General features: G+C 41.0%; 1 protein-coding gene across 4 annotated transcripts in view; it reads left to right on the top strand.

Annotated features, from left to right (window-relative positions):
- The first annotated feature begins 4,460 nt into the window (after positions 1 to 4,460).
- The window catches only part of KLHL2 (kelch like family member 2), a 60,400-nt gene continuing 38,667 nt past the window's right edge, over positions 4,461 to 26,193 (top strand). For 2 of the 4 annotated variants that reach the window (XM_072861931.1, XM_072861930.1), the window contains exons 1-4: positions 4,462 to 4,660; positions 7,666 to 7,791; positions 12,171 to 12,277; positions 16,857 to 16,978. In XM_072861931.1, the coding sequence (XP_072718032.1) occupies positions 4,638 to 4,660; positions 7,666 to 7,791; positions 12,171 to 12,277; positions 16,857 to 16,978 (378 nt within the window). In that variant the 5' untranslated portion in view covers positions 4,462 to 4,637. Of the gene's footprint in view, positions 4,661 to 7,665; positions 7,792 to 12,170; positions 12,278 to 16,856; positions 16,979 to 26,193 lie in introns of those variants that run through there. The other 2 variants (XM_072861932.1, XM_072861933.1) reach the window with 2 other exon arrangements.

Raw genomic sequence — 26,193 nt, 5'->3', positions numbered from 1 at the left:
TGGTGTTGAACACTGAAAAGCCAGTTCTTAGTTACTAATTTTCATCATCATATAAGGTCCAGGAACTTTACAGAATAAATCTTACAGTTCACCTGTTTTCATTAACTATGTATCACTCTTAGTGCTCCAGCAATTGCTTACACAGAAGAATAGTGCTAGAAAAGACTAAATATTTTTATCCATGCTCAATTGTATTTAACTGATTTTGGTCACAGTACAATTTATTTTTGATAGCAGCTGCTTTGCTATTCCTTATTTCACATTCCCAATTTACACGTCTTATTTTTTCTCTCTCTGCCTACTCTCCAGTACATATTCCTCTGCAATCTGGTCCCTTTCTCAGTCTGCTGCGTGCACTTTCTTGCTTTTCCTTTTCACATTACTTTTCAATGTAATTCTTCTCAACTACATTCATGTCCTTAGCTCAATGATTCTGTGAAACTTTAAATATTCCATTCTTCGGGGGGGGGGGGGGGGAGAGTCTCTTACGCTAGAGTAAGGCCTTTTAAGATTAGTTAATGCTGGATTAATGCTGATATTAGTGCTTAGACAAAATAATGCAGTAATAGCTAATGTCTGTGTTGATTTCAAGTCCTGTCATGAATGCCACATAGGTCCTTGTGGATCTATTTAGATGCAGGGGCCTTGGTTGTATAAAAGTCTGTTGCTGGACAGTAATGTTACTGGGGGTGACCCAGTAACAGGAGCTGCACAGGAGAAATGCACAGGAGAAATGCACAGGAGAAAAAAAAAGGATGTGTGCCATGAATGATTTTGGATAAAAACATACTTATTTTTATATAAATTTTATACATAAATTACCCACAATTAAACTCAGTAAGATACAAATATAATGGATAACTGCTAACGAAGTGAGGAAGGATCTTGCTTTTCTGTTTGAAGCAATAGCAACACAGAGAGGTACTTAAGTCTTCAATTCTAGCCCCTTCCTTTCTTCTTCTTTTTTCATGAAAAGAACCCCAGCCTTAGCAGCATCTTTTCATAAGCATTCTGCCCATATCATTAAGAAGCTGTGACTTCTAGTATCTTAAACGAGAGTAAATGTTCTTACAGATGTATTTTTTGTCCTTTTTGGAGAGGTCTTCCTAACCTGCGTTTGTCAATTAAAAATACTAGTAAGAGCTTATTTCAGTGTTGTCCGTGGCTAAACCTAATACTGATTTCTTCTAACATGACCACGTCAGCATGGTGCGTGATCCCTTAAAGATGCTTATAAAACACTGTGTATGCATGCGGTTACATTGACTTTTACCAGGATTGCTTATTCTGTTTGTAGGACTGTGTAACTTGTGGAACTGTCTTGCTAGAAAGCAGAGCTTTGCTGGCATAGCTTCATTTTCAGTGGATGTACTTCACTGATGTATAGTATCTGGATTTCTACATCAGTAAAGTACTTCTAGTGTCAATATATCTGAAGAACCATGCAATCATTAGTAAGTGTTGGCAGTATTCCTTTGGAACTCTCTAAAACAATTGGGAAAGGACCAAGAGTTGTTACAGGGACAGTACTAAACATGATAGGGAATTTCCTCAGTAAATGCAGTGATTTGAATTGCTGCAGCATAAACAAAAATGGCTGCTGTTTCATCATAGTTAAGAAACATAGCCTATTTCCTTTCAAAACTACATGTATACACCCACACACATATAAAAATAATTTTTTTATCTAGAAGTTGTTTTCTAAGAAGAGGTGTTGGATCAAGCAGAATCCCATAAAAATCCAAACATTGTATTTAGAGGATGTGTTTTCTCATGGTTAGATATGTAAGTTGTTTTGCCATAACCACATAATGTATTTTGGATGCAGGCATTTTTGTTTCAGCTGTTTATGATTTCTTTCAGGATTACTGAAGTACAAAGACATAATTTTAAAAAAAAGACAGAACCCTGCCCTATTTGTGTTTCTTTTTGATATTCTGCATCACAGAAGTTTCTTCAACTAACGTTAAACATCTGGCTCAAAAGCCAAAACAACACTGCAAGAAAATGAGAGAAGTCACAGGTTGGAAATGCTTAATGTTCTTTTAAGAATTAACATTATTGAACAGTTCTGCCATGTTAACAAGAGGCAGAATCTCCAGTTGCCTATGTGCTTGCAGGATCTATATGTGAGCAGTGCACAAAAACCCTCATCAGCTTCCAGACAAGTTTACAATGACTTCATAGTCTAATGTGGACCCTTAAACACAGTGCAGTCTATTACTAGTAGGATTCACACTAGTGAATGAGCAAAAGCTAGGATCCTTGTCTTACAAAGTAACATGTACAGGAGTTTACTCTAGGGTACAGAAACCTGAAAGTACGATGTGACAGTCATCAGCAACTCTCTGATCTACCCAGGCCAGGCCTGCTTATGAATGCAGAACTCGCTGACGCTATGACACATGGAGCCGGCTGGATTTTAAACCTCCATTTCAGAGTGCATTACTGCTAGCCAGCCCCTTTGGAGCATACTGCCCTGCAAGCAGGTTTTGTTGTGTCTTTCAAATCTTTAGCAAGTAGCTTGTCTTCCCCAATACAACCCAGAGGCAAATCTAGTTGCCTCTCAAGAAAGAGACAAATCCAGCAGTTACGAAGCACAGACTTTGTAAAAACAGGCACTGACAATTGCGATTATTTAATTTAGAAAAACCTCCCGTGGAAACCCATTGAAAAAATGTTGAAGTGTTCCCAGATCAAACATCACAGTGTAGTGAAAGAGGATTGGTAAACTGAGAAAACTAAAATGGCATTTGCCAAGTGAGGAATATTATTAGAGATTATCAAACATTAAATAATAAATTAAAATACATTTAGTTTTAGTAACCTGTGATTTTATTAGAAACATTGCTGAAGGCTTTATGTATCCATCTATAATACTCTTCATCCAAAACGCACCTGCCATTTTCTGTTTTGTCTTCTACTTAAAATGTGCTGTCCTCAAACTCCTCTCACTCTTAGAAAAACAGCAGTGGTCAGTTAGTGACAGATTTATTAGTTTTAGAGTTACTTTGTCAATATCAAATGCATTTTATTTTTAGACACTATCAGACTTTAATACCTGAATTGTGTTCAGCTTGCTAAACACATCTTCCACTACACCATATTCTAAGATTTAGAAGTAATTTACAGAGGTTTAAGTACAGTAAATTCTTCTGAAACGCCCCAAGTCAGAAGTTGCTAAATGTAATATTCTTCAATACTGTTTGAATTAGTGCTGCTTACAAAGACACGTGTTTGAAATAGATCTCTGTCCTGTTCGTGTTTCTTTTTGCTGTTCTGCATCACCAAGGCTACTTAAGCAAACATTAAAACACAACTCAAGTACTTAATGCTAAATGTCAGCGACGCTTGCGATTATATGACTGAAGACAGGAGGGCAGCTGTTTTGAGTGGCACAGTTGCTGTTCTGCTGGACTGGATCGAATAAAGGTGGATGAGATACAGCTGGTCACAGCAAACTAGAGCACTGGTGTTCAACTGCAGCATCCCTCTTCTCCGCCCCAGCCCACTTTTGGGCTTCGCTTCGGCCCCTGCTCGAGCTGCAGCCACCTGCATGAGCTGGTGTCGGGCCAGCTCCTCGGCCGGGCTGGGACGAAGCTGCAGACACCCCTTCACGGCGTCCCTCTGGGCGTGGGTCTTCTCACAGAGGAGACGTATGACCACTTTTAATTTTTTTTTTCTAAAAGAAAAGAGTCCTGGCTCCAGGGCCTAGAGCACCTCTGTGTCCCCACGCGAGTGCCCCAAGCCATCCTCCCTGGTGCTGAGCACAGCCTGGCTTGGGCGCGCCGTGGGACACGTCCCCGTGTAGGGGGTGTCGCTCTCCGGCCCTGCCCTGAGCCATCGCTCCCTTGGGGGGTGGGAGACGCGCGCTTGGGTGCCCTAGGAACCGAGAAGGGCCTCGGACCCAGGCTCATCCCCCTAGAAGGAGACGCTTCTTCCAGCGAAGGGGGACACCACCGACTCGTCCTCCTCTTCCTTACAGGCCAGGGGCGAGCAGCCGCTCGGCCCATGCCCGCCCCGGCACCCAACGCCTCACCGACGCGGGCAGCGCAGCGGGCACGGCGGGGCATCTCACACCACCGGGCGGCCGCGCCGGCCTTGGGGAGCCCCGGCCCGCCGGGCACCAGACACCGGCTGCCGCCCAGAACGCACCTGCCGTTCGTTCAGGTGGCAAGGCCGTTTTAGCAGCCGCTCGCCCCTCGGACGGGGCTGCCGCACCGAGAGGCAGCAGCCTGCCCCGCAGCCCCGAGGGCAGCCAGCGCAGTAGCCGGGCGGGCTGCCCCGGCGCGTGGGAGCCTGCGCCCCTCGGGGGCCGCGTCCGCCTGACGAGCACCCGCCCGCCGCGCCTCGCCTCACGGAGGCCTCCCCCTCACAGGGGCGGGGCGGGGCCGGGCCGGGCCGGGCGCCCCCCGCCGCCGCGCCTGCGCGCAGCGGCCCGTCCCCGCCAACGCCCTCCCGCGGGCGGGAACCCGGAAGTGGGCAGCGCCGGCGGCTCCCGGCGGGCCGGCGGGCAGCGGGGGCTCCGCCGGGCGGGCGCAGCCGGCACCCCGCGGCGGGGGCAGCGGCGGCTGGCATGGTGCTGGCGGCAGCGCGCCGCGCCCGCGTTGCACGGAGGAAGCCCGAGCGGAGCCGCGATGGAGATGCTGCTGCCGCCCGTGTGAGTGCGGCGGCGGGGCGGGCGGGGAGACTGACGGGCTCCCGGAGCCCGCCGGGGCGGCGGTGCGGAGCGGTGCGGCGTGCTGTGCCGTGCCGAGCCGAGCCGAGGGCTGGGGGCGCGGGGCCGGGGCCCAGCCGCGTAGCAGCCAGCTGAGCTGCCGCGGCGCTCCGCAGCCCGCCCGGCCCGTGGCGCGGCCGGCCCGCCCCGGGCCCCTCGGCACCGGGCGGGGAGCGGTGCCCGCGGGCAGCCTCTGCCCCGGCGGAGCGGACCCAGCCGCGGCGGCGCGGGGTAGCGCTGGCGGGAGGGTCGTGTCGGCGACCCGGCGGCGGAGCCCGTGAGCGGCGGCCGGGGGCGGCAGCCGGTGCCTGGTGCCCGGCGGGCCGGGGCTCCCCAGGGCCGGCGCGGCCGCCCGGTGGTGTGAGGTGCCCCGCCGTGCCCGCTGCGCTGCCCGCGTCGGCGGGGCGCTGGGTGCCGGGGCGGGCGGGCTGGGCCGTGGGGGAGCGGGCGCTGGGCTCCCCGCGGGCGGGCAGGGCTGCCGGCACCCCCGCCCCGCCGCCTTCCCGTGTGCCTTCAGCTTGCGGGGACAGGCTTTTTTTTTTCCCCTCCTCCCCCTCACTCCTTCTGCTTCCTCCATATGTGGTCCCAAATTACTCCCTGCTTGACTCAGCAGTCATGCTCGTCACACTCTCGCTTTTCTGGTTATTTAGTTAAGCATCTTTTTTAGTAGCAGCGCGCTAGGCGAGCCACGTATTTCCAGCTGCACTTCGGCTGGGTTCATCCAGTGTTTTATATGCTCCAGTTCAGCGTAGCTTCATGCCGCACCTTCAGGAGGTTGTGTCTTCAGGTACGCTCTTGAGAACAAACCAAAGGGAACCAGTTGCAGACAGCTTTGACCCGACTGGTGAAACGGTAAGAGAGGCTCCAGTCACTTCAGGCAGACGAGCAGTTCTCAAAACAGAAGGCATATGACTGATGGTTTTGTAGGCTTCATTACCTTAAAACAAAGTCATCCTTTGTGACAAACTAATGAAACTTCAGCAGATGAATTTACGCTTCAGAGGAACTCCTCCATCTACCCAGGTTGCTTGGCAGCTCTTTACGGGCAACTCTGGCCACTTTTTTTTCTTGCGTATCTGTATGTGATGTGTATATAGTCTGTGGACGTATGCAGATATGTACACATCGGTATCTGATGCATTGCTTTGGGATGTACAGAGGGTGCCATAGAAGAATTGTTCTTATCTTGGACTTGATAAGTCAGTGGTGTAATTAAAAGCTGAGTCTCTTCTTCACAGTTAGTCTTTGGTGTTTTGAATGTTTCCTGAAGTCACCGATTTCTGTGTATAATTTATTTGAATGCTGATCACTACATATGTCATGTAATTTAGAAGAGTAATAGTCAGTCTAAAGGAGTTTGCTAGATAGGGTGTCTTTTTTTACCTCCATACAGCAGCATGTGTATGTGCTCTATAACATGTAACTTGATTTTTTTTTTTCTAATTGATGCAGAATTGCTGTCTGTTACTTGGCCCTTTTCAGTAATGAGTTGTATCATTTTCAAAATCGAGCATGAAACTTTTAATTCATAGCAGTTTCATGGTACAATGTGGTAAGTTGGTAGCAGTTTGAGTTCCGTAGATGGACCTTACTTTGTTAGCCAGTGTTTTACAGAGACTTTTTCTATTTCTTTGTTGTTTAAGTTTTGTGCTGTTTTGCTCCAAAATTTTGTCTCTAGTTTTGGAATCATGAAAAGCAGAGCCAACTGCTTTGCATGTTGTTGTAGTGCACAGAATATAGAGTTCTAGGTTAAAATCTTAAATTACCATTGAAGTTTTCTTTTAAGCTTCTTCAGACATGCCCAAGTAAAACATTTTAGGTATGGTAGAAGAGAGTCTAGAATTATGGGAGTCAATGCATATGTTCAAATTGACTGTTCTTACCTAAAGCAAGTAAGACTGAGTTTTCATTTGAAATCAGATCTCTGATGTACCAGGGTCAGTGGCCCCACCAAGTGACTTCAGTGACTTTGCTTATTTCCAGCTCAGAGGTTCAGGAATGCGGTTACAATAGAGTAGGTGAAAACATCACTGATGCTAAGCATTTTCTAAGTACTATCACAACGTAATTTGCCTTGTAAGAATAACATTGTGATTGTAAACATGAAACTCATTGGCTTGGCTTGGCAAAAAAAGCCCCACTTGTTGCTTGGACAGTCCTGGTGACTGAGGGGTGTACGTAATCATTTTTCTACAGAAGTTATTGTCTGTAGAACTTGGGTATTTCTTACAGAAAGAGATAATTGTAGATAGAGCTAATGATTTTTCACACTGCTTAGTTCTTCTCTTGCTATTTTGGGTGGGTTTTTGAGAGTAAGAAAAATTAAGAGGTTGGTCACTTTTGCCTTTCAAAACATTGAGTGGATCTGCAAAACTACCTAGTTTTTCTCATGCTCACCTATGTTTCATGCTGCTGCTAGGGAAAGCCTGGACAATTACAGTAGTCATCATGTGGTCTTCCTGTCAGAGATGAACTGGGAGCTGCGTGAACCAGTAAGGGAGGTCCTGGTGGAAGGGCAGAGAGCAGCTTTTGCCTCGCAGGCGGTGAAGGCGTTGAGAGACTGGGGTGATGGATGCTGCATTCTGCCATCGGTCTGTACGGGCACCAGGCTAAAAGTTCCTGAACCTCTGTTTCTCCCCTCGCTTCAGGGCTTATTGGAAATATTCTAGGGCATCATCTTCATGTTTTCCTTCGTGGAGATTATTGTTAGCCCTGAGTGCCTCTGTCAACCTCACTGATGTTGGTCACCAACTTATTGCTTCCTCAGGAATTCTACCTACTCCTCCACACTGTTGGTAATAGGGAAACCAAAATTGCTTGGAGTAAAGAATAAGTTGAAGTGCAAATCTTCTCCTCCTCCCCAAGATGAAGGTGGCGAAAATAAGAGTGACAGAACTGGAGATTAGACAGAAGTATTAACTGTCTTCTTTTTTTCTCTTTCTTTCCAGATGTACCAAACTTTGCCATCAGAAGCCCTTGGATCTGAAAGATGATAACACCGAAATTCACTGTCCTGTTACAGTAAATCCATGGCACATGAAGAAAGCTTTTAAAGTTATGAATGAATTAAGAAGGTATTACTTCACTGTATACATCTGCCTGGAGTCCATAATACACTTTTACTTTCATTTGCATTTATAATGTTAATAATATGGTTTATTTATTAAGAACATGCAATTCTGGAAGGGTAGCTGATGAGAAGGATTAAATGAACAATGAAGTGATAGCTGAATGATAGTCATGTGGTGATAGCTGTAATGTGTGCAGTATGTTTTTGCGCCTCAAGTTAATAAAAACTAGGTTTATGAGACTTGAAAAATACTTAGAGGTTGTATTTAAGGAGTTACAGCTACTGATCCCGTCTTGTACGTAGTTGATCCTGGATAGATGAAAAGTGACTCTTTAGTTGAGCCTAAGGCTCTTTGCATGCCTGTTGTTGATTTTTGTGGTAGGCTGCGAACTGGAAAAATATTAACATTTTCTAGTCTGGAGACACAGATCACAGTCTAACAAATGTAAACCAACTGACAGTACACTTTCTTTTCTTAGTTAGCTTTTGCTTGCCCCCTGGGAGAAATTGATGAACTCCAAAATCAAATGTTGAAAGTAACTTCTCAATAAAGTTTTGTAAGACCTTGTGTGATACTGTCATCAGTTTCAGCAAAACTGAGTGACTGGTGCTGATGCTGTTCTTAGCACCCATATTGGTTTATTTTCTACATATGAGTAGGTGAGATGGTGTTGCAAACTGTGACAGCTGGTAATTAAGGCTCACAACTGAGCTCTGGTAATTAGGACTCACAACTATCACTGACAGGAATTCAACTTTATAACTAACAGCAACAATGGAGAAATGAAATAAATAAAACACTTCTCTAGCATAGGCAGTACTGGAGGGTGTGAAAATCCTGTAGTCCTTTGTTATTTCCCATACAAGATTAGAAACTGGAGTGGCTTCACCTGAAAAAAAGACAGCAACTGATACCCTATTAAAGTATGCCTCCGCCTTTGATCTTCGCTATTCCATATGGGTAAATCTTTAATACTATGGTAGATACTGTGATCAGATCAATGTATTTATCTGGCTGTGACAGTTTGTACTGTACTGGAAGATTGGAGAAAAACATACGCTGACTATAAATGACTTAAATCCAGCTCAAAGACTTCCATAGTCTGAGGATAATGAAATAAGAGCAGAGACTATTTTTCTAGTATGTTAACAGCCTAGTTCCTTTATGCTGGAAGGACTGATACTTGTTGCTTCACCTTACTTATGCCCTTGGCTTTTTCAAGGATCCCAGTAACCAGATTCAGTGTCTCAAGGAGTGTAATAGAGCCTGGCTAGAGCCAGTAGCTGTGGCTTCCTAAGGATGAGCAAGAGTTTAGATGAAGAAACAGTTTCCCAGAATGAATCTTACAACAGTTTCAGAAGTCAGAAACCTTACCTGTTGTGTTGCGAGTGAAAGATACGTGGTCTTCCACCAGAGTGCATTGTCGAAGGCCGTGGATTATTTTCAGAATATACTTTAGTTTCCATGGTTACTTAAATTCGAATTGCTGTAGAAGCAATTTGTGCCATGCAAACCTTAACTGTAGTTCTTATTTAATAAGGTAGTTGATGCAGCAGTGTTTACTGTTTAAGCTGAGTATAGCTTTTAAAACAGGAAGTGCTAATTAGATAAGATTATAAACACTAATATTTGCATTTATTTGTTTGAAATAATAAACTGAAATACTTCAGAAATGTTTCAGACTTCATTACTCTAAATGAAGACCTAATAGTAATCAAGTAAATTATATTTTCGATTTTATTGACTACGTTTTTAAAGTGGTTTCTGCCTCAGTTCTGTTCATTAGTGTAGCACAAGTAGGTATTTGCCAGAGGTATACTCTCCAGAAAGTGGATAACTAGTTAACATCTGCATAAGCATCTAAAATACATTGGTTTTGGAATGCTTAAGTCTGTGAGTTTACATTACATTTTTGGCTGCTGTCAAGTTGCCTGGTTCTATTAGCTCATAAGAGGGTTCTTCTGTGCCTTCAAATTTTGACAAATTTGAGTAATTTTGTCCTTGGTAGTTTTTGTCATTTCATTACTCACCATCACCTCAACACTGAGTCAGAGAGATCATTAGGATAGCTAATTAGTTCTTGACATATGAAGAAATTACACTCTGATGCCTATCTTTCCTCTTCATTATAATTTGCTTTTATCACAATGGAATTTGACTCTACCTATATTTGTTAAAATCCTCATTCTTATAAAGAAGACTTTACCAAAATCTTTTGAAGGTATGGGTAATGACCTTTCTCCATATAAACCAATGAAGAATAACCTGCAAGTGGGTAAACAGTTCTTAAATCTGTACTTTTTTGTCCCCCCTTTCTCATTTTCTCGTTTCCTTTACCAAGATGGTGTACCCCCCACAGCTCTGTTCATTCAGTCACTCTCTACAAGCAAATTAGTACAATATCCCTTCAGAACACAAGCTTTTCTAAAATAAATTTGTGTGGCCTCATGAAATGAAGGTGCTGAGTTGCTGTGGAAGCCACAAGATGCTTGCAGCAGAGTACATGATTAAGTTTATAAGCTTGTTTCTTTATTTAGTAGTTTATTTAGCTTGTCAGCTTTGTAGTAACGCAGAGCATATTCATTCACCTAATGCAGTTCCAGACTAGAGATGTATCTGGACTTCCTCTAAGTTACTATGTCTGTATATGCGCAATGTCATTAACTAGATGGAGTTTTGCATTGTTGTAATTCTGTTGCTTCTGGCTTCATTGTTATCTTTGGTATTTCTCTGCAGCTAAGTATAAAACCTTTTGTTCCTGTTGTCAGGGTAAGTGCAGGTGTCTGAAAAAGCTGAGTATCTGATGACCTTTTATGTGCAGCTTTCTGTTTCAATTTTTGTATAATAAATGTAATGGTTGTTTTCAAGCTCCTCTGAATTGTGTGTTTCATCTGGGTATGGTCATTACCTTATATTATACATCTTTTTTGATAATAGCCATACTGCAGGCTAAACTTAGGAGATTTAGATAGTTGCTGTAGGTATTAAGAGCTGAAAGGGGGAAAATATTCTAGTGCCAGGATTGCAATATGGCCCCAAAGGTTAGTTGTGGCCACCAAAATTTTTGCTATGTGACCTCCACAAGGCCACCTTACTTGAGGCTGTGCTCAAAGAAATTGGATGATTGCAGAGGTTGAGAGATCACAGAGTTTTCTTTGGACTGAGGTGAATATCTGAGCAGGCTGGCTGAGAGCTCTAGCTCTGTCGGAGCAAAATGCAACTGCTCACCCCAGCCTCTGCTACAACCCTGTGTGGTAGTTGCAAGCTATCAGAAAGTCTGCACTCTAACTGCAATATATATTCAGGAAAGGTAAAAATTTATCTTTTCTAAAGTACTGGGAATAGAGATCATTGGATTGATGTACAGCTCTAGCTCTGTCCCTAAGGAATACCTTCTGTTAAATCATGCTTTCCCCTCTTCCCTGTGCCCTGGCTCTGAGTTTTGTGGATTGTATGCTAGGGACTGTTCTGCAGGGACAGTGCAGACAGGGCTATTTAGATGCTGGGAAATTGCAGCCTTTTGGTGTTGTGATGTGGTGTGTTTTTTCTTTTTTTTTTTTTCCCCCTTTCCTCTTTCCATCTAGAAAATTGGGTTATAAAGAGTACACAGTGTGTTGGGTTTAACTGGAAGAGGTATATCCAATAGCTGTAAACTGCATTGGAAACACCTGCATTAGGAATGATTATAAATGAGATATTACTTTATTGCAACAGAAGAGGAAATATGTATTACAGTTGCAAAGGACAAAAATGCAAATGGATATAATGAAGATAAAAAGTCAGGCAAGATAGGAAGTTAACCATAGTAAATTCTGAACTGGTGAGAGTGGAAAAAATAATTGCTATTGTGTGCATGGGCTGTGTATGAAAAATGCTTGGAAAACAGTAAATATAGAGATGATCAAGTAGTGATTTTGAACAATTAAGTAGGTATGAGCTTCCAGTGTAATGACACAGGCATTACAACTGAAGTTTGGATTCTTTGTTATCTGTAAAGTCTTATTCCTTACCTCAATTTTTTAGTGTTTGCATATATCAAATTCTTTTTTTCTAACATAGTTATTCAAAGAGGCCTGGCCTTCCAGTGAGAGGGTTTATAAATGGGCTGATACAAATTTTGGTTATTCAATGCAGAAAACTTCTGTGCAAGAAATCACAATTCAGTTGTTTGATTTTTAGAAAGTTCTGTGTACCCAAGCACCATCTGTAATCTGACTGAGTAATAGCCGTGTGGTTGTGTAACACGTTTAAAAACAATGCTTCATCAACATTGTCTGCCTGCCTCTTTTGGGGGCACGGGAAAAGAAATTGTGTGTGGTATTATATGCTTTTCTGTTGTAGTTCACTTATGTGAAATTGCCTTCTCTGATATTTCTAAATAGTCAAAACTTGCTGTGTGATGTGACGATAGTAGCTGAAGACATGGAAATTGCAGCGCATAGAGTTGTGCTAGCCGCCTGCAGCCCCTACTTCCATGCCATGTTTACAGGTACCAAATGTTTCAATACTTACTATGTCCTAATCCAGTCTAACTGTATGAAGCACAAAATTAAATTACTTTTGCTTTTTAGGATCTCATTTAATTTTTAGATCAGCCAGTAGGAACATTTGGGTTTCTTAATGAATTTTTTTTTTTTGCAGTCTAAGGACATACTGGCAACTTATTCTTTGTTAGCATGATGAATGCTTTAAAAAGTCTCCTTCATTTAAACAAATTTATATGTTAAGTAAGCCAGGAATAGTAGAGTTGTTATACCCTTTAAGGCTCTAGTAATCTCACTTGTCCAAAATAAAGTTAAAATAACTTTCATGTGAATTTTGGACTAAATTATGTCCTTTAACAACTACTGCTGCTATGTTCTTCAGACCCTGAGTACTCTAGGCTGTTAGTAGGTAGGAAAGCTTTCTGCGGCTTTGGCAGCCTATAGCTGGAGTGCATATTTCAGTATTTTTAGGGTAATTCTCCGTGACAGATGTACTCTGCATCATTGCCACAACTTTTCTGTGCAGGCTTGATTCTGCCTCTGCTTGCTCCATGCTGGCCAAGTTATTGCTTTGCTGCTACAACAGGAACGCTGAGGGCTTGTGAGGCTAAGATAGAATCAGGTTCATAGGAGCCTCCAGCTGAATTCCTGTGCTGTGGGTTTAATTCCATAATGGTTATAAATCACATTGAAATCATGTGGAATTCGTTGTCAAAGTGAGAATGCTACTAAATGCATGTTAAATTAACTTCTGAAGTTTTGTCTGTTCCTTCTCAGATCTTGTGCCAGTTTGGTAGTTAATGTTGACTGTCTGAAATTAAAAGAATTCTCTGCAACGTATTGGTTCTGACCACCAGGTCAGGTGGAGGTAGAAATGTGACTCTTGTTCTGCCAGTATATATAAGCAAATTGGAGTTTTAATAACTTTAATTTTATGTGACTGGAAGATTGATGAAATATGAAATACTGTTGTGTCCTGGGGAAGCAGCTGATTATTGATTTTTATATGCAAATATTTTGACACAACCAAAGCTAGAAGTGGAGTCACTACTAGCAGCAACAATGCTTTAAAGTTGTGTGTAGAATTAAATACCTGTTCCTCTAGTAGTTCTTCAAGTTTGCATATGCAGTTGACAAACATTCCAGGTGACCGATACATTCTTTCCTAATTTTTACTGCTTTCTTTAAAGTTAGAATGAAAACAGCTGCTTCTACAGTTCCTTTTCATCACCTTAGTAACAGAGAAACGCAAGTTTCTTTAGTTCTGTTCTAAAGGTTAACTGTTGTTGACTGTCACATTGAAAATATTCTTTACTCAGAGTATAAGTTTTATATTATGCTTTCTGTGGCAGAGAAGACATTTCTGCTTGCCCCGACTGCCCTTTCTTTCTGTGGAGAAGTTTATGACTTGTTAGGAGTGCCAGTGCAGCAGTGTCTGTGGCCGCTCTCCAGATGGAATCGCTGAAATCTTGGTCCTTTCCTTGCTTCAGTCCCTTTAAATTTTTTTGCTTGTTTTAGGTTTTTAAATATAGGTTGTCTTGGACCCCCAGTGGTATGGGAGGTGGGAATGCTTACCTGAGTAATGGGTGGGAAGTGTTTAACCCATACATCTGTGGCAATGTTTGTGTAGTTGGTGAACCAAATTGGTGGGAATTTAAATAGAATTCAGCTGTGGCTTCAAGATTTATCAACAGATTTTATACTACTATCATAGGCTGCTTTCAGCAGGGCACAGCTGTGGTGTTGGTGCATTTCAATCATTCCCCACAGAAAAAAATCCTGAAGTTCATCATAATTGTTATCTCCATGAACCCTGCAATTCACACTTCTCAGGTGGATTTGTATTCTCATCCAGTAATCTACAAGTTCAAATAAGCAAGTTTGATCCCTTAACCAGGTAGAACCAAATGGAAGAGTGTCTTCCTCCATCCAGAATAAAACAGTGACTGAAAAGACAGTGAAAAAATTGCACTTCTATGCTTCAGGGTTACTTCTTGACTAGAAATTAGAAGCTTATGTTTGGACACATTGTTTGCAGGTTACTTCCATCTTTCTCTGAGTCATTAGGTACTGACTGCTATGCAGGATGGGGTATGGCATTAACTGAGATCAAACCCTCTGCCTGGGTTTTTTTCTGTTTCCACTTCTTGTAATGGTAGAAGTAGCCCTATTAAATACCAAGAAAACTGCCCTTTTTTACTGCCCTTAAAAGTTAGTAACAATTATAAGTAGAGGGGAAAAGAAAGATTAAACATCTGTGACTGTGTTACCAGGAATAATTCTTCATTCTGTATACAGTGAAATTCTTCAGAAATATGTATTGTGTTCTGAATTAAATATGCTTAAATGATTAGAGGAAAAGATTATAAAACATCAGTGAAGGGACACTTCAGTGGCCATAGGGCCTGACTTGGGACAAGGTTTAATTTTCTCTTCTGCCAAGGCAGTTATCCCTAGGGAATTACCTGCTCTCTTTGCTTCCATTCTCCATTTGTAAAATTCTGTTTAAAAAAAAAAAAAGAAAAGCCTTCCTTACATTACTTTGTGAGGAACCATATAAGCTTTTTAGATAGTCTTTCAGTAACTTCAACTCAACTAGTGCTCTGCTGCTCCTGCTTGGGAGGCTGGATCAGCTCAGTGCTTTCCTTTCTGTTCACGATACACTTTGCTGTCACTAACAACTCTGTGGAGATACAGTGGTGCAACTTCCCAGTCATGAACCAAGGTCTTCAGCAGGTTGAATTCTAGACTGAGGCTGCCTAGCGAGTGAATCTATGGTTTCCTGCATGTGATCTGTCAAACAAGTCTGGATCACAACAGGACTGATCTAGAATTGTAGTAAGACTGAGTGTCTGTTTAGCATGAAAGGTAGAAGCAAGTCTTTGTTTTGGGGTTTTTTTTGTATATTCTGCGCTCTGTTGTTAAACAGAGAAGGTGCCTATCCATGGCTCTAGAAGCCTTGACACAAAATCTGAAAACAAACCTAATGTGCTTGCAGAATATCAAACTCTACTCTCCCACACACACAATTTTCCCAGAGGACCACCTCCACAGCAGCTTGCATAATAAATAACTTGCAGCATGCATGCTCTGAAGATCAATAGGCTTAATCTGTGTCAAACTAGAAGCAGAAACTTGGAATACGTCGTCCTTCAGAGAACACGCTGCAATCATCCTTCAAAGGTGTAGGGATATATTTCAGAAGAGCAGGTGAAAACGAAGTTCTGTGGGGGCTGGATTTTGGTGGTTTTGATGTAGTTCATCACTGCTTTCTGGAATGCTAGCAACCTGTGCTGCCATTAAGTAGTAGTACATTGCTGTAGATGATCTTCTGCACTTCCTACCGCTTAAAGGGTTGATTTAAAATGCCATTCCTTACCCTTCAGCTCAAAAAAAAAAAAAAAAAAAAAGGCATGAATAACAATACATTTCTTGGTGATGATCCCTTTGCCAAAGGCACTGGGTAAAATGCATTGTTTGGCACCAATCCTGGAAACCACAGGGTAACAAACAATGAAAATGCGTATGTACTTCATAAGTAAATATCAGCAATGGTAAGCATCTTCTGATTCGCTTCCCTATCCTGTCTGCTTCTGTTGTCGTATACATTGAATTTGCTACGTCACCAATGCCCTTATCACTAGATGCCTAGGGGAAAGAAATAAGAATACATCCAATATAGAAGAATAAGAAATGGATGTATCCAGAGACTGGGATATACTCTTCCAAAGTCAAAGTTGATAGATCTACCAACATAACTGGTGTAATTCATGTTTCGCTTCCCAGTGCAAGTCAATGCAAAAAGAGTTAAAGGTCTGAGATGACCAGACGTGTGGTTGGTAGTCATGGAGAAGGTTATAATCATTACTTCAAAATTTATCTTTGGGCAGTTATTTCAGATATAAACAAAATGTTGCATTTTGAGAAATTTCATATTTTAGAAGGTGGAAGCTATTTTGCAGGCCTTTCTATGAAGATCAGTTGTGGCATATGGCCAATATGTCAGCCTCCACAAAATGAGATCCAACAAGTTTTCCCTTGCTTACCATTTTATCTTAGCTTGAGTTTTACCTGTTAAATCAGATCTGTAACAGAGGTGAACTTGCTAAGGGAGTAAAAAGTAGGCAAGCAAAGAAATATGTATGTTAATTCTTCTGTGGGGATATAATTTTTCTTTTTTAAATAAAATGACACCAGACTGCATTTGGTATGCTCCTTCGATTAAGAAGTTAATGAAGCTAGAGTATTTTAATAGCTTGCTTTGCCAGCAAAATGTTTTTGTATGCATTTGAAGAGTCTTATTTAGGTCTGATAACAAGATTTTCCTGATATTGTACGCTGGAGAAAATAGGTCACCTGCAGTAAAAGTGTTAACCCAGGTAGCATTTGCATGATGGTGACAACAGAGTCTTCCTTTCTCATTGGAGGGAAGAAGGGAAGAAATTGAATTATTATTAAAGTTGTTTTACTATCACAACTGATCGTACACAAAGTTCTGCTGCTGGCAGGAGCAACTGCTATTAAACTTTTACATATGTGCGGTATTTCTATCTAATTTACTTGACTAATGAACTGTATTTGTAGGTGAGATGAGTGAAAGCCGAGCAAAGAGAGTTCGAATAAAGGAAGTCGATGGCTGGACTCTAAGGATGCTTATTGATTATATTTACACTGCTGAAATTCAAGTTACAGAAGAAAATGTGCAGGTAAGAGTGAGAATATTTTCTGCAACAAAAGAGATGTAATGTGCAGAGTCATTTATTTTGTCACTGTGGTTCAACTCCGACATGGGAAATCTCATCTGCAAACTGGAATTTTTTCAGACCTTGTGCTTACAAAGCAAGTAGCCATGCTGTTTAAATTATGGGTCAAATTCAAAGACTATTGAAGTAAATGGAGAGTCAGTGGGCTTCGCAACAAACCTTATGTAATACAATAAAATAGATGGTCTACTCTGCCTAAAATTAATGCTGTCAGCCACCTCTGTACCACCCCCTCTCTGATACTTCAGTGCAATTTACATAAACAAAGTAGAATTGCTCCTGAATGTGAAACCATGTGCTCCAATTAAGCTGTTCTGTTTGTTTTAATATTTTTTTTCCTGCTAGCCTGCGGAATAAATTACTTTCTCCTGCTCAGTCTCTGTACCTTGCCAGTGGCCAGTTGTGCAGAAATTTTTAGAAATGTTTTTTTTTTTTTGAAATCAACAAATATCTAGCATGAAGGTTTTGCCCATCCCACACAGAGCTAATCAGTTTTCCTAATCGGCTGTACCTTAAGCTGAAACTTCAATTAGAAAAAAACAAACACAAGCTTAGAAAACATAGCTTCCTGCCCTTCATCTTTTCTAACCACAAATCCTGAAGATGGACAGGGTAGATTTTTCCTTCCACTATCTTTTGAGATCTGACAAACATTTTTGGGAAGTTTAAAACTAGTTGCATAACAGGTGATATATTTAATTCTCTTGTTTTTCTTCTTGCTCCTATGCCCTTGTTTCTGCTCTTGCCCAATGCCAGATTACTAGCAGTTATTTTGCTGCTTTTACAGGGAACAAAACCATGTTGCTGTATTTGTCATTGAAAATTTCTGTTGCAATTGTGTATTCTGAAATTAATTGCTTTTATGGGGCATTAGGCTGAAATTTTTATTGGCTGCTGAATCTGATGGCATCACTGCTAGTTTTAGCTATGCTTGATTGAAGGCCTAGAAATGAGAAATATTACCAACTTGAAACAAAATACCCTATTCTTAAGGGATTGTTTACTTCTGGTCTGATGATAGGTGTACATAGTGAAAAAAGCATCTGAAATTATGTTGTATCTTGCCAATCTGGTGATTGCACAAATCTCTGTCTCACTGTGGAAGACCCTGGGCAAAATCCAGAGGTGTCAGAGATTCCCTAATAGACCTCTCCTTGCTTGATCATGCTGGCTTTTCATCCTTAAAGCAGAATATTCTGTCTTGCTGACACACCTTAATGACCTGAATCTTGTACTGTTGATGCATAGTACCAGACTGGACTTAACAGGCAGCCTGCTGTTTTGGCTGTAGGTGCTGCCTAGGAGGATGCATTTTAGCCCATTGTTGGCAATACTGACTCTTCTATGTTCATGGGGAGGAAAAGTCAGTGTCATGTTTCTTCCTCATACAGGACTCGTTAAAGGCCAGAAATCTCCAGGTTTAAAGCTCCTGAATCCGATAGGGCTTTCATTTGCACAGCTCCAGATTATCTGTCTGAAGATATATCTGATAATGTTGGGGATGGTAATATAACTAATGTGGCCTGGTGAGTGATATTACAAGTTTGTGGTTACTTCAGTACTGAGAGGATAGTTAAGCTTTTAAGTGGATTTGGATTTATTGCAGTATAGTTGCACTTCAATGTTGATACTGAATATACTTGTAATATGACTGGTAATGAATGTAAAGCTATTCTTACTTTGTCACTTTCATCCTTTCTGCATTATTAGTACTAGATATGTACTGTTTATTTGCATTACGGCAGAACCAAAAACTATGGATAAAAAGGAATACACTGATGCAAGTCTTCTTCCTTAAGTTTGAAAGCCAAGGTGGGAAAATTGGTACTGTGGATTTCTGGAAACTTAGAAGCCTAGTGCAGACTGTCAGGCCTTAGTTAAAACTATATTCTCTCTATAAATGTGTTGCATGCTCTTGAGATTAATTCTAGCTCTCAACTTCTTGTCTATATAACAGGAATAAGTATTGCTAGAAAGTATTGTGAAATTTCAGTGATGGTTACGGATTTATCTTGTAGGAATACAGAACCATGAAAACCTAAGATGCCGTGTAATATTGTCTCTCTAACTTTTTTATCTTTGGGCTAATGTGCTAAACTGGAGCTTCAGCTTGTAGGTAGCTGGTTATGATTCTTATTCTGATACACTTCATGGGATTTCAAGTGCATTATTCTGTCTCTTCAGGTTATACATAGTAAGAATTGCTATTGAATCAATTTCTAATACGTGATACAATATTGGTTTGAAAAGGGCACAAGCACTTCGTGTTTAAGTAATGCAGAATTGCTAAGTAGTCTTTGGTATTAAAATAGCTACATTGTATATTTATGAATACTAATTATAAAAGAATACCTCGTGGTCTTGCTGCCAAGGTGGGAAAAAAGAGTCAGCCAAGCTCAGTGGTCTTTCTCAAGAGGCAGGTAACTGTAAGCTTCTTTCATTAGTATTTTACTTGATCTAGATGTGGACAGAATATTGCTTTCTTATTGTGCCTTCGCAACTTCTGAGTAAGAGCCGTTCATTTCTGCTCCCCACTGTTGTGTTTTTTGGGCAAGGAGGGGGGGAGGTGTAGAAAAGTCAGGTGTAATCAATGATTGAGGAGAAAAACACATTCATTTAGTGCATAAACTATCAACACAGGAGGCCCTCAGCACTGGTTGTTACCACTACATTAGTTAAATACAAAAGAACATTTGTCCTTTTCTTCAGTTCTTGGTTCAATAGGTTCCCCCCAGCCCCCAACAGTAAGGCAGCTGGTATATAAACATGGTGGATGTTCTTGATTTTCTTCTAGTATTTGTTCTTCATTTAGAAGGAGTTATTTTATCATTAATCTCTAATGGCACTCGCTTAGCATAATGCTATACCAGTGTTTCTGTCATATTTACATATTATGTCACGTTTTCCTACGTTCTCAACTCTCTGCTCTTCCTTTCTTTTTTCCTTTTTTTTAGAAATGAAATTAAATGTCAGACTTAATGCAATATCACATTTTTCATGTTTTAAGAAGGGAACATCCAAGTTAATGTTTTCAGAAGGCAAATCAAATTTCTTGCACATCAATTTTTTTCAATTTCCATATAGGTATTAACTACACGCAGTGCACAATGTGGGAGAGTTAGTTACTATAAGAAGCTCATGCGTGAGGAACTCTCCCACACTATGCCTATGCATTTCAGCACATATTTAGTCAGCCGTATACCTAGGGCCTCTACTGAGCACAAATATATCAGAGAAGAAATTCCTGCAGTTATTCACGGGCTGTGGATTTGTTATGGGCTTTATAGAATCACAGAATCATAGAATTGTTTGTGTTGGAAAAGACCTGTAAGATCATAGAGTCCAACCGTTAACCTAGCACTGCCAAGTTCACCACTAAACCATGTCCCTAAGCATCACACCTACGCATCTTTTAAATACCTCCAGGGATGGTGACTCAACCTCTTCCCTGGGCAGCCTGTTCCAATGCTTGACAACCCTCTCAGGGAAGAAATTTTTCCTAATACCCAATCTAAACCTCCCTGGCACAACTTGAGGCCATTTCCTCTTGTCCTATTACTTGTTACTTGGGAGAAAAGACCGACCCCCACCTCTCTACAACCTCCTCTCAGGTAGTTGTAGAGAGCAATAAGGTCTCCCCTCAGCCTCCTTTTCTCCAGGCTAAACAACCCCAGTTCCCTCAGCTGCTCCTCATCAGACTTGTTCTCCAGACCCTTCACCAGCTTTGTTGCCCTTCTCTGGACACGCTCCAGCACCTCAATGTCTCTCTTGTAGTGAGGGGCCCAAAACTGAACACAGTATTCCAGGTGCAGCCTCACCAGTACCAAGCACAGGGGGACGATCACTTCCGTAGTCCTGCTGGCCACACTATTTTTGATACAGGCCAGGATGCCATTGGCTTTCTTGGCCACCTGGGCACACTGCTGGCTCATATTCAGGCGGCTGTCAACCAATACCCCCAGGTCCTTTTCTGCCTGGCAGCTTTCCAGCCACTCTTCCCTAAGCCTGTAGCGTTGCATGGGGTTGCTGTGGCCCAAGTGCAGGACCCAGCACTTGGCCTTGTTAAACCTCATACAATTGACCTCGGGCCCATCGATCCAGCCTGTCCAGGTCCCTCTGCAGAGCCTTCCTACCCTCAAGCAGATCAACACTCCCGCACAACTTGGTGTCATCTGCAGGCTTACTGGGGGTGCACTCAATCCCCTCATCCAGATCATTGATAAAGACATTAAACAGAACTGGCCCCAATACTGAGCCCTGGGGAACACCACTTGTGATCAGCCGCCAACTGGATTTAACTCCATTCACCACCACTCTTTGGGCCCGGCCATCCAGCCAGTTCTTTACCCAGCGAAGAGTACACCCGTCCAAGCCATGAGCAGCCAGTTTCTCCAGGAGAATGTTGTGGGAAATTGTGTCAAAGGCTTTACTGAAGTCTAGATAGACAACATCCACAGCCTTTCCCTCATGAAGAGGTGCCAATTTCCAAGTCTGTTTTCAGAGTACAGCCACGTGTTAAAACTAGTTTAAATCATAAATGTGTAAAAAATTATTTTCCTTTTGGAGAAATGTTGAATTATATTTTCAAACTCAGCAAGAACAGAAAAGAATGGCCTACTGAAAATCTTGTAAACTTACATCTGATTTGGGGGTGGGAGGGCAGGGGAAGAGAAGAAAGTTGTGTACAAGTAATTTTAAAAATGTTTGAAAGAAATATGTAGAATATCTTTTGAAGAGACCATTACACAGAATAGAATGCAGAAGAATGAATAATCCAGACTTGTTTCTGTTGAGGAGGACAAGAAACCCCCAACAAACCACCAAGGAGTAGATATTAGTTCCAATAAAATTTAGTAAAAATATGGGCCATCAGTAATATGAAGTCCATGTAAACATAGGGTCTATGTTTACCATGCCTAATCTTTACTGGATACTAATTTAAAGGCAAAAATAAAATTCCATGCTGCATGTAACATTCCTTATTTGCTGAGCACTAGGATAAGCTCAGATAAAAATATTCAGAATAAATTGTTGTATTATATTTAGAAGTAGTCTGCTTATGATGCATCACGTGCAGTTTTACGTGGGTGGGACATGTGAAATGGCCTCTGTTTAGGGGCTACCAGTTTCTTCTGAAACTTGTATTATCAGAATATCAGATTTAGTAATTAATTTGTTTTTTTCCTTATGCCTGTGTCTCATGATGGTTTCAGATTCCCTCCTTCAGTACCCTTTCCGCTAAGGGACGGGTACACCAATTTACAGTAGTTAAATTAAAAAGGGGGTTCAGGATCATGATGGAATTACCAGTTTAACAACTTCCTACTGCACATCAGCTGAACAACAGCAGCTGTTTGTGTGTGCTTTTAGCTTGAAGAAAATATAAAATGACTTGGTATAAGCCAGTTTGTAAGACTCATTGCTTAAGTTAGTATTTGCCACAGTCTTTGAGCACTTACATGATCAAATTACTACAGCTTAAATTCTTGTAATCTTCAGAGCCATACTGTCTTTGTATCTGAGCTGAGAGTCGAAATACTCCTAGGCATATTTTGATGCTTGTCAGGCTTTATCATCAAAAGAAATATTTTGTGTATACGAACTGGTGACTAAACTAACAGTCTTTATGAGTTAGCAACACTGTGATATGTAAAGAGCATAAAGCATGTTTTTTGAAACTAGTTTCATTTTAGATACCTAACTTGGAATGTTGTTCAAGAGTTTCTAAAGCCTACCAATAAATTATACCTTTGAATGCTAAAGAGCATCTTTTTTTCCCTTATTGGATCAAAGGATGTTCCTAACCTTTCAAAGGGGTATATTCAGTTTTCTTTATGAACATAGGAAATTTTCTGGTTTAAATGGGGTAGATTTTTCCTTTTTAGACCTAAAGGCTGACTATCCTTTACAAATGTGGGATTGGGCATCGTAAGAGGAGAGAGTTCATTTCGGTACTTGAACAGAGATGTGCATTCTGTGTCCTGGAAGTATGCCTGCTGCTGTGTAAGTGGGTGGGAGAGATAAAAGAAATATTTATTCAACTGAACTGAATGCTGTGAAGCTTTCACTGAATCTTATCATACAGTAGGTTCTGTTTTAAATATAACATTATATATATATAATTTTATATATATAACTGCTTTGAGACAAAGTAATGCTGAAATTGCTTCCATGAGAACTTGGCTGTTCTCCTTCAGAGACCCTATGAAACAGATGCCTAGAAAAAAACACTACACTTGATTTAGGAACCTAAAAAGGGCAGGAAGGGAATAAGTTTGATCTTGATGCATTTGCAGATGTGCCTCTCTAGCCACCTCTTCTTTAAGGACTTTTTGATAATCAGGGCAAGTGAAACAGCTTAAGTGAAAGTATATCTTGAAAAGGAGGAGTGCTAGGTAGGCTGGATCTAGGCAATTACAGCCCTATTGGTCATGATTAATACCTTGCATGTCACCAAGAGACCAACAGATAATTAATATAGATCCAGTACCTCCCCAGTCATGCACTCTACTGAAATGCAGAGCTCCTTAAGACAAGTTTATCCTGAATTAACAGCAATCACTGAATGGTTTTCAAATAGACTATTATACGCTAGACAGTGCAGTTTGGTGATGACAGTATGGTAATGATAGCCATTTTTATGGCTAGAAGCAGTCCCAATCTTCTAGCAGGTGCAGGTGACTTAATAAAACTACTACTGCTGTACCACAGGTTAAATTCAGGATCCCTTAAGTTTGCAGGCTGGTTATTGATAAAAGCCTTTTGTTTACTTTTATTTGCCTCTATTTACTGACCACAATTGCCTGGTGACATCATTTTAAAAATCATTCTTCAGAGAATACCTGTATTTCCCACTGAAGTCTTCACTATATTATTTATTAATTGAATACAATTTTGATTTCCTAGATGCAGGTTTTAAGCCAGTGGGTTCCCCCCCCACTCCCACCAGTTCTTTTTACAGATATCCTCTTGCATCTCCACAGTATCTTACATCTCCACACTTCTTACAACTTTTTCATCTTGGTTTAGCTTCCAAAGTCTTTCCTGCAATACATGGCTGCTTGCATGTTTGGTGCTGGAGACAGAATATTGGGCCACGTGAGTATTATTCTGAGCTGTTTTTTTGCTAAACTCTGCATACAATCACAGAATCGTATAGGTTGGAAAAGACCTTTAAGATCATCAAGTCCCACCGTAAACCTAACACTACCAAGACCACCACTACGCCATGTCCCTAACCTCCTAATCCAAACGTCTTTTAAATACCTCCAGAGATGGCGACTCAACCACTTCCCTGGGCAGCCTGTTCCAATGATGGATAACCCTTTCGGTGAAGTAAAATTTCCTAATATCCAATCTAAACCTCCCCTGGCACAACTCGAAGCCATTTCCTCTCGTCCTAATGCTTCTAAATGCATGCTTCTAAAGAAGAATGAAGTTAGATCAGATAATACCAACACTGTTGAATATAACAGTGATACTTTTTTATTTCCTTCTAGAGAACATTTTTTGGAGTGAATGAGTTTAAGTTGTTTCTCTTACTGTCCCTAAAAAAGTGGAGCAATGTTGCACTGATTTCTCTGTCAATAGCTGCAGTAGAATTTTTTTAATGAAAATAGCTCTGACTTTACATTAAAGTTTATAAATATCATTGACAACATCTTTTGAGCTGAAATCTGTGAATTCGTATTTCCTGTGACTTAAATTTAACTTGCCAACAACTCTCAGTGAAGTATCCCAGTGCAGCACATAGTTTTTTACACAGACTGTTAGGCCAAATGTTCATTAAAACATCTTTCAAGCTGTTCATATAGTTTTATTTTTCTGAGATGATATTGAAATCTGGTACCCAAATAATCTCCTGTAAGCTTAACATTTTAGACAGATTTGGCTAATGACAATTGATACCAAAAAATATTGCTCAAAGATGAGTTTTCTCTCCGTATAAGGTTAAATAACATGAAATGTTAAATTGTCATACTGCATAATTTCTCAGCGCCATTCAAACAAAAATGGTCTTTGCACTGTGTTCTGGTGCCTCAGATGGCCATGAATGAAATATTGTTTTGATGTTTTGACCAGTTAAGACTTGATAATAATATTGCATGCAACAACAGCTTGTCATACCTGCCCCCGCAGCAAGTCCATGTGTGACAAAATTTTTCAGCAGAAGGGCTAGGTGTTAAACGATATACCTGGGCTCTTTTATTACTTCTGTGTGTTTCCGTAGGTAGAAGATAATTTGTCAAGACATGACTTTTATAAATGAGGTACAGGTACATCATTTCTCATCAGGCAGAAGCAGGTTTTGCACTGACAGACTAAATTGTCAGCTGCATTAATTTTTAGATGAAATACTGTTGTCAAAAATGAGTAATTAACACTGTTGTCCGTAACTACTGCTTTAAGTATTGGACCATGGACTTAGAATCAGGGCTAAAATTCAGGAATGCCAATACAAAATGTTTTTCCTCTGTCTTAAGCGCATCAAGGCACTTGAAGACTACATGGTGCACCCCAGCGTGCAGAGCCACACAGCTTTACTGGTGGTTCTCTTCACTGCGGTTCATGGGTTATGCCCTTGGGAGAACTTTTTGGGAAGAGAGGGAGGAAAAAGGTTGAAAGACAGCAGTATAAGTATAGGTCTTAAGAAAAGAGGATATCTCAACTGATGCTTTCAACTTTGTAACTGATGTGACAGCTTTAGTGTTTCTTTAACAGTCTTTTACATGATAATTCTTATAAAATATTTGTAGACACCCCTCCCCCTTCAATATATGATGAGTAAGGTGCTAATTATTGAACCCTGAGGTGACAGGTTACAGTCCTGCTTGGTTCTGAGGGAATTAAGATATTTGTCACAATCTTCATCTCCTTCATCTTCCATGTACTCCACCAGCGGGTTTTTACTGGACTTGACTTTATCTTGAAACCCAGAAACCTTTCTTATGCTGTCCACCATCATATTTCAGCTTACCATCGCTTTTTACGCTGCCTTCATGGAGATCTAGAACCTTCTGTCCATAAACTCATTTTTTTCTTTGCTAATAGGTTTTAGGCAACTGCACTAATCCTTAAAAGCACTTTTCTTTACAAAAAGTGTTTTATGTAATAGAGCTATTGAGTGTCAAAAGCTATCAGCACTTGGTGATCTTATT

Source organism: Ciconia boyciana, chromosome 5, assembly GCF_034638445.1.
Source record: "Ciconia boyciana chromosome 5, ASM3463844v1, whole genome shotgun sequence".
In the NCBI taxonomy this organism is placed as follows: Eukaryota; Metazoa; Chordata; class Aves; order Ciconiiformes; family Ciconiidae; genus Ciconia; species Ciconia boyciana.
The sequence above is the reverse complement of the archived record's forward strand: the minus strand, read 5'-3'. Positions and strand labels throughout refer to the sequence as shown.